The 8,779-nt window shown below is 45.8% G+C and overlaps 1 protein-coding gene across 1 annotated transcript; it reads right to left on the bottom strand.

The window, feature by feature from the left end:
• Positions 1 to 2,264: 2,264 nt before the first annotated feature.
• LOC4346277 (transmembrane 9 superfamily member 8) lies at positions 2,265 to 6,066 on the bottom strand. The gene is made up of 7 exons (XM_015795160.3): positions 5,909 to 6,066; positions 4,605 to 4,769; positions 4,404 to 4,513; positions 4,214 to 4,319; positions 4,025 to 4,137; positions 3,765 to 3,918; positions 2,265 to 3,639 (listed from the first exon to the last, which is right to left on the bottom strand). Exons 1-7 carry the CDS (start codon positions 6,041 to 6,043, stop codon positions 2,482 to 2,484), a joined length of 1,941 nt encoding a protein of 646 aa, XP_015650646.1. The 5' UTR covers positions 6,044 to 6,066; the 3' UTR covers positions 2,265 to 2,481.
• Between the last annotated feature and the right edge of the window lie 2,713 nt (positions 6,067 to 8,779).

Below are 8,779 nucleotides of genomic sequence, written 5' to 3'. Positions count from 1 at the left end.
CTGGGTAAAACACTTGGCGATATTGTGTACCTGATATCAACTTTGTTGGAGTAGAGGTAATGGGAGGACCGCTACACTGCTGGTCAAAAATGAGTTGTAGCCCCAACTCGACCACTTGAAGTAAAGGTAGTGGGAGAATCGCTACACCACTGGTCGAGGACCATGTAGTAGTCGTAACTCAACCACTAGAAGTGGATGTAGTGTGAGAAATTGCTACACCTCTAGTGGAGAACAAGGTGTAGCCTTAACTCGACCACGAGAAGTAAAGCTAGTGGGAGTATCGCTACACCGCTGGTCGAGAACCAGGTGTAGCCTTAACTCGACCACGAGAAGAAAAGCTAGTGGGAGTATCGCTACACCGCTGGTCGAAAACCAGGTGTAGCCTTAACTCGACCACTAGAAGTAGAGGTGCGAGAGATCGCTAAAGCCTACTGGTCCGAGAACCAGGAGTAGCTTCATCTCTCGGCTGATTGATGTTGAGGTACGAGAGATCGCTACGGCCTACTGGTCCGAAAACCAGGAGTAGCCTTATCTCTTGACCGATTGAAGTCGTGGTGCGAGGACCACTACGCTGCTGGTCGAAGACCAGTCGTAGCCGTACCTCGACCATCTGAAGTCGTGGTATGAGGACCGCTACGCTATTGTCGTAGTCGTACCTCGACCATCTAAAGTTAAGGCGCGAGAGATTGCTATGATTTACTGGTTCGAGAACCAGCGAGTAGAATTATCTCTCGAACGCCAATGGAAGTTGCGGTGCGAGAAATTTCTACGATTTATTGGTTCGAGAACCAGTGAGTAGAATTATCTCTCGAACACCAATGGAAGTTGTGGTGCGAGAGGTTGCTACAATTTTCTGGCACGAGAACCAGCGAGTATAATTATCTCTCGAACACCAATGGAAGTTGCGGTGCGAGGGATTGCTACGATTTACTGGTTCGAGAACCAGCGAGTAGAATTATCTCTCGTACACCAATGGAAGTTGCGGCGCGAGGGATTGCTACGATTTACGATTGCATGCATGCAATATTCAACGAAGATTAAAATACACGGGCGGTTCCTAAATTTATCATTCTATATGTCATCTAGGTTCATGTAATTTCGAAATGTACATCTAGATCTCGATATTTGTTACAGTGTGTCAATCTGGTCCAAAACCTCCAGAACACATCTAGGACCCAAGGCGCCTGCATTTTCTCTGTCCCCCGACCCCATGACGACATTGACCTAGGCAACGGCAGTGACGGCCACCAACGGTGACAAAGCTTGGGCAGAGACAACCATAACACGGTGGGCTCACATAGGACATTCATGCAAGACCACGCATGGCAGCCCCCATCCAGTCTCCCATCATTGATGCCACAACCTCTCCACACAGAGCCCTCCGCACCAGAGCATCCCTACCATCGGCACTCATGCGAGACCTAGTTCTCCTCGCCCAGCACACGTATAGGATCTCCACCTTGGTGGCCTCTACCGAGAGCATATTGGTGGGAAGCTGTTCACCATTACCAGCGGTCCCCGCATAGCTGCATCGTTTTCGAGTGGCTACCTTCGACGGATCTCGAGTGATGCCCACATTTAGCACCACCACCGTCGAGGTCACCCAAGACTAGGTGGAGGGATCCTCTAAGACCCTGTTTAGATGGGAGTAAAACTTTTAAGTCCCTATCATATCGGATGTTTGGACACTAATTATAAATATTAAATGTAGACTATTAATAAAAACCCATCCATAATCTTGGACTAATTCGCGAGACGAATCTATTGAGCCTAGTTAATCCATGATTAGCCTATGTGGTGCTACAGTAAATATTCTCTAATTATGGATTAATTAGGCTTAAAAAATTTGTCTTACAAATTAGCTTTCATTTATGGAATTAGTTTTGTAAGTAGTTTATATTTAATACTCTAAATTAGTGTCTAAATAAAGAGACTAAAGTTAAGTCCCTCGATCCAAACACCACGCTAGTCCTCCACCAATACTACCATTCCTCCGGTTAAATAAAAATGACATGGTCTTACCCTTACAATCCACTTCCAGATATTCTCCAAGTAAATCACGTCAATCGCCATATTGCAACCAACTGTTTGATCCTTGTTACTAAATATTGCAGCTGCTGGTGATACTGATTTTACCAATGACATTATCACGATGCATCATGCAAGGGTAAAAATGATCAGAGAACAGTAGCATTCGGTAACCGTATATAATAAAATGAATGTATACAGTGGTCCATAAGAATTGAGAAATATGCTCTGCCATATGAAATTAACAATCGTAATTAGCCTTATATAACCTCATATCAAAGATGTATCATCTCATTTATAGTGAATGAACATAAGTGGTTTATAAACTAAGAACTACGATATAAATTTTCTTGAAAATCGGCAAAATACAAAGTGGATTCTGATCCTCGTCTCACAATTCTCCACAATAATCATACAGAACTATTGGAAGCCGGATGTATAGCAACTCTGCGCCTAGTCAATCTTCACAGATGAGTAAATCAATCTCGTGAACCACAAGCAGGCACAGAAACCAATTGTGCCAGTGAGCACGAAGAAAGAGAATGAGGCCAGAAGCATGTAGCCGAAGAACAGAATGCCTGACACCAGTTTAGTAATCTGCAGCTTGGTGAAGAAGTAGAACCCAGCATACAGGAAGAGATAGATGGCAGATGATCCTGAAGTAAGATAGGACCTCCACCACCACATGTAATCCTCACTGCAGAGCTGGAAGTAGCACAGCACGATTGCAATCTCCGCACAAGTGATGATGAGGATAATGAACACGAGGAAAAGGAAGCCGAAGATGTAGTAGAACTGGTGAAGCCAGATTGAAGTGAGGATGAAAAATAGCTCAATGAAAACTGCTCCGAATGGAAGAATCCCGCCAATAAGAATGGTGAAGGCAGGGTTCATGTACCAAGCCTGCTCTGGGACCTGTCTCGGGATTTTGTTGGTCTTCACTGGAGCCTCAATGGCAGGTTTCTTGAAACCAAGATAGCTCCCAACAAAGACAAGTGGAACCGAGATACCGAACCAAAGAAGCACCAAGGCAAACATTGTGGAGAAAGGGACAGCACCTGATGATTTCTCCCCCCATATAAGAGCATTCAAGACGAAGAAAATACCAAAAGCAATTCCCGGAAACAGGAAAGCAGTCTTCAAGGTGATGCTCTTCCATTCTGATCCTTTAAACATCTTATAGAGTCGGGAAGAAGCATATCCAGCAAACAGCCCCATCAAGACCCAAATGAGCAGCATCGCAGTCATCAATCCTCCACGGTTTGATGGAGAAAGGAAACCCAAGACAGCAAACATCATGGTAACCAGCAGCATACCAAAGAACTGGACACCAGTGCCAACATAGACACAGAGTAAGTCAGAGTTAGTTGGTGGGCGGAACACATCTCCATGAACAAGCTTCCAACCAGTTTCCTCCTGGGCTTCTTCTTCAGTCTCAAGTTGATTGTACCTGGAGATATCTCTATATAGAGTGCGGAGCATGATCATGGCCACCATTCCAGATAAGAAAAGCACGATCATGAGAGAGTTCACAATAGAGAACCAGTGAATTTGATCATCTGTCATAAGCAGATAGGTGTCCCAGCGAGAAGCCCACTTGATATCACTTTCCTACAAGACCCAGCCAAGAAAACCAAAAGATATTGTTTAAATAAAGATAACATTGGAAGCATAGCTGTGAAGGAAAAGAGTCATAGTACAAAAGGAAAGAAGAGATGCCATGAAAATATCATCACCTCAAAGCCAACATCATATGTGAATATGATATCCTTTCCAGCTTCAACCTCTTGAGGAGTATCTGAGTTTATTATTATTTTGTTGGCATGGGGATGACATGTGCTCAAACGAGTATTTGCATCATTCCATTTCTCTTCGAATTGGTGTTTTACACTGAGTCAGGGAATTTAGTAAACACATATGAGGGATTAAACATAAATTTGCCCAATATGTCAAAGACGTTGTACGAAACAAACATAAAAAGGTTAAGGGAATGAACCTAAATGGTTTGACCTCGAACCCAACAATTCTAGAGAGATCTGAATTTTCATCCTTGTGATACTTCACTAAAAATATCAGGTGGTTATGGATAAAGTACTTCTCATCCTTGCTCTGCAAAATATATTTTTGTAAGATCATTACTAATCTTCCAAACAAAAGAAAAGGTAAGCTGAGCACAGAGACTTACACCAGCATATTGGCCCTTAACACCAACATGATATCCACCCTGAAAAACAACATCATCCCTATCTGGCCTTGTAATAGGCACAACTAGCGGGAGGTTGTCAAGAATCCTGTAAGGTAATTTAACCATGTTACTCCAGAACCCATCATATAAAATAAATTTCAATCAAACTAAACAATCCATACAGGCATACATGTTCACCCGGTACTCATCCTCTATCTTTTCCTTTAGCTCCTTTGCTTGTTTATCGCTAATGGTTGCTTTGCAGACGATCTGACACATCTTGGGCTCTCTCATCTCAAACTATAGTCCAAAGAAGTAAAATAGAAGATAATTAGGTACATTAACATGCGAGTGCGCTCAGATAATCTGTAAACCAGAGACCAGTACTGACCACATAAGGAGAATTCTCAATGCGATCACCACGTAGAACTTCTCCAAGATTTTCTGCACTGTCAACTATCGTATCTGGCTTGCAGAAAGGAAGGGAGTAATATGAATAGGGGAGTTGTGTCTTTGTGGATGACAGCTTGTTCACCTTCACTTGAAGTGGATCTTTCTGCAGGCATTGTAGTATATATGTCCATTAGAGCACATCCAAAACATATGACTAGATATTTTTAAGATATTGTCAGTACGGCAGGTAAATGTAAATGTATGTTTTTTAAGATTACTAGATATTTTTTTTCTTCACAGACTCAAAAATATTTTCTTTCAGTCACCTTCATGATGTTTTCTTCTCTACGTAGCAGAACAGAATAAACATGTAATAACCTAGAAAATGCCTAGTAGCACAGTCATTCTTAAAACTAATGACTGAACGATAGAGAGCAAAAAAAATTAAGGGTAAAAGGGTGATTAAGCAGGTGTTGCAAGGACATGCATGCCATTCGTAAGTGACAAAATTGAGGATACACGCACAACTGGCAACAATTGACGAGAGAAGATAAACAGGGTACGGTATAGAGAGGCTGAGAAGATGTTGAAAATTGGAGCGTGTTTACTCAATGCGCAAGCTTGAAAAAATTACAGAATACAGCTATAGTCAACAATATAATTTGTTCTGAAAATGTTCAGAGGGATAATACGAAATGCATATGCTAGGATCATTGCAGAAGTTTTTTCCACTCAAAGAGATAAACTGCTTTGCTTCGCTTTCGGTTAGAAACATGTTCTGCCTCAGCACTGAGGCTTGCGAAACAATGGATCTAATCTAAGGATGCTAATGTCCATCCAGAATTCCAGAGGCATGCAACTAGAACCACATGACAGAGGCATCCCTAACCAAATGTCGGTACGCCTTTAGCACTGATCAGCCACACCCCTACATCAAACAGCACTGAAAATATACAGTTTATTCTCAACATTGGCGACAAGCGGCACACAGATTCATCACTCATCAACCAAACCCCACCAACATCCACAGAAACGCGTACGAAACAGCATCCCCTACGTGTGTGTGTGTGTGTGGAAGAACAGGACGACGATCACGCCAAAATTATAACACCAGCTTTGCTGGCTTCGGTTTTCAAAAAAAGAAAAAAAAAAAGCCAAAACGATTTGGCGCGTACGGACAACCCCGAAAAGGCTAGAGCACGAGGACTCAAGGAGCCGGATCTGCACCAGGGGATCGCCGAGATCCAGCAAGCGCAGGAGCGGGAGCCATTACCAGGAGGAGGAGGGGGAGGAGGAACGGACCTTCTGGAAGTCGTTGGGCGCGACGCCGGGGAGGTAGAAGGCCGCGGCGGGGGGCGCGGCGGCGATGAGGAGGAGGAAGACGAGCGCGAGCGCCGCCGCGGCGGCGGGCCATCGGAGCATCGCCGTCGGGCGCATCTGGTGCGGGATCCGGATCTGGCAGTTTGGCGAGCGAGCAACTGCCAAACTCCCTCCCTCGGCCTCGTGTCCTTTTCCCTTGCTTGTGTTTTTTTGGGCTACTGCTACTCACGCTCACCGGCCGTGTGCGGGTGGGGGCAAATTAGGGGGCATTTAACTATTTGTCATTTTTAAATTTGTCAATTAACTATATTGTATATAGTTCAGTATCTCATAAATTATTTTACATATAATTCAATATCTCATAAATTAGGGGAAGAGTTGATTAGCGACTGACCGCGCGCGGCCGTAAAAGTGGCAAATTGGGGGGCATTTAACTATTTACCACTTTTTTCTTCGGAGAAATTTGTTGTTTTAGTCCGAATTTCTGCTCTTCTTATTCACATGAGATTTAAGAGTTCATCACCACCTGACTGTTTCAAATCTGCGTCCAAAGCAAAACTAGTAATGTTTTGGAAGAATCATGGGATTACATAGAAGATATTCAGCCATCAATCCATCGTGTTCATGAGTGACAGCTCCTAGTTTTTCCCCCTAAACTTGAACAGAACCTCTGCTGTGGTGAAAGCAGCAGCAGCCTCTGCCGCCGCTCGAGATCGCCGTCTCTGCCAGCGCTTCGTTGATTGATGTCGTTGTCTCCGTTGAAGCATTGTCGCCGCTGCCTCCGAACACAAACCCTCGCCGATGTTGCGCATGCGGCGTGCTAGTGCTAGATCCAGATAGGGTGAGTTTTTAATTGGATCCATGCGACTGTAACTTTGCGAAATTTAAAAAATACAACTACTATTTGTTATATCGGCTGCATGCCACTAAAAATTTCTAAAATTGGAACCATACCATTGCCGTCCCTTTTTCCATCCCCTCTCTCATGGGAAACTATTCTAATCCCTCAAGGGGATGTTCCCTCGTTTGCTTAAAACCTATCTAAACGGTTATGAAAAAATCTGGAAAAAATTGACAACATTCATACAACACATATATACAACTCCACAAAATCTTAAGTCCAAACTCAACTCACACGTCGAGATATAAAAAAGATAAATTCAGCGTATAAATAGTAGCGTACTGTTTATATCTAAATTTGTCTTTTTTTTGTTTCTCGATGTGCAGATCAAATTTAAACTTAAATTTTGATGAACTAGTAGGTATCATTATACTCTACATTGTCAATTTTTTTCAGAATTTTTTACAACTATTTACATCGAATTTAAAAGAAAAAAAGATATACGAGGGATATCCCTCGAGGGATTAGATTCCACTCCCCACTCTCACGCCGTCTCCTTCCCACGTTTAATCGTTTCAATCTCCCTTTCTCTCTCCCTCCAACTGCAAAAGGACAGCGGCGGCGACGCCAGCGGCAGCTCCCGAGCACTCCCGCCGCGGACGGCGTGGAGGACGACGGCGGCGGCGGCAGCTCCCGAGACTGAGCTCGCCCGGCGCATCGTCGAGCACGGCGGCGTCGCCATGTGTGACGGCGGCGGCGCCACGCTGCGCCGGCCGGGCATGTAGCAGCTGTGGCGCGACGGGGGCGGGGAGATGTCGGCAACCATGAAGTCGTCGTCTTCGTCATCGTCGCGGATCTCCAGGGGGAGGAACTCCTCCTCGTCGCCGTCCTCGTCGTCATCGTCATCTCCGGCGAGCTCGAACGTGGCTTACGGCCAGCGTTGGCCGTCGGCCCGCGACTTCCACTCCCCGACGCTCTCCTGCCGCGGTGGAGCACGAGGAGCGAGCCCGGGGGAAGGTGGCGGCCGCTGGCGTCGACCTCCTCGCCGAAGAAGAGGAACAAATGGTTGGCCCGGCGGATGCGGAGGCCGTCGAAGCCGGCGAGCGTGGTGTCCACGCGCAGCGCCCGCATCCTCATCGTCGTCCGCCGCACGCTCCCGCACCTCCGCGACCTCCTCCGCTCCCTCCTCTACTCCCCCGCGGGCGTCGCTGTCTTCCTCTCCGACCTCCTTGCGTGATGCAGCAAGAGCAACCCATGATGGACTGTACACCGACATTGATGTCTTTCTCAAGGTATATTTGCTTGACAATGACCATGATGCAAAACAGTGATCATTTTTCATCTTTTTTGGTTCTTGAATTTGCTTTATTGTACATGTTGATGTATATTTTCATCCACCATGTTAAGTATAAACTACTAATATATTTTGTATATGATTTCTAAACTATTATTTTTGACATGAACATATTGCAATCTGCTGTCACTTGTCAGTTGCATCCGAACGTGCCGAAGGCGGAGAAGAGGATCGGAAGATCTCAAGCTTGATGGACGTGAAGAAGCTGTCCAAGGAGGCGTGCATCCACGCGGCGCAGAACAATCGCCTCCCGCTCCGCGTCGTCATGCAGGTGGTCTTCTTCGAGCAGCTGCGCGCGGCAGCGGGGGCCAGCCCGGCGGCGGCGACCGGCGGCATTGCGCGGCGTCTGGTGGAGGAGGAAGACGAGGACGACGATGTCAGTAGAGGCGGTGGGGATTGGAGCAAGTCCCGCGCGCTGCCGACGCCGACCTCCTCAACCCGCGAGCGCTCGCCGTGGCCGCCGAGCTCGCAGGAAGAAAGAAGAGGGAGATGGTGTGAGATGACGCCACATCTGACGGGGGAAACGAGACAGCGTGAGATAGGAGATGGAAAAAGGGACGGCAGTGGCATGTTTTCAATTTTAGAAATTTTCAGTTGCATATAGCTGATATGGTGAATAGTAGTGGTATTTTTTTAATTTCGCAAAGTTGTAATGGCA

Source organism: Oryza sativa, chromosome 8 (assembly GCF_034140825.1).
Source record: "Oryza sativa Japonica Group chromosome 8, ASM3414082v1".
NCBI classification, from domain to species: Eukaryota; Viridiplantae; Streptophyta; class Magnoliopsida; order Poales; family Poaceae; genus Oryza; species Oryza sativa.
This window is presented reverse-complemented; position numbering and strand designations above follow the sequence as displayed.

What these genes read in the sequence shown, in the direction of transcription:
- LOC4346277 (XM_015795160.3), bottom strand. Translation starts at nt 6,043, where the DNA reads ATGCGCCCGACGGCGATGCTCCGATGGCCCGCCGCCGCGGCGGCGCTC. An exon ending in CGCCCAACGACTTCCAGAAG is followed by an intron (nt 4,770 to 5,908) that starts GTCCGTTCCTCC and finishes CAATGCCTGCAG; the next exon opens with AAAGATCCACTTCAAGTGAA. An exon ending in TTAAGGGCCAATATGCTGGT is followed by an intron (nt 4,138 to 4,213) that starts GTAAGTCTCTGT and finishes TATATTTTGCAG; the next exon opens with AGCAAGGATGAGAAGTACTT.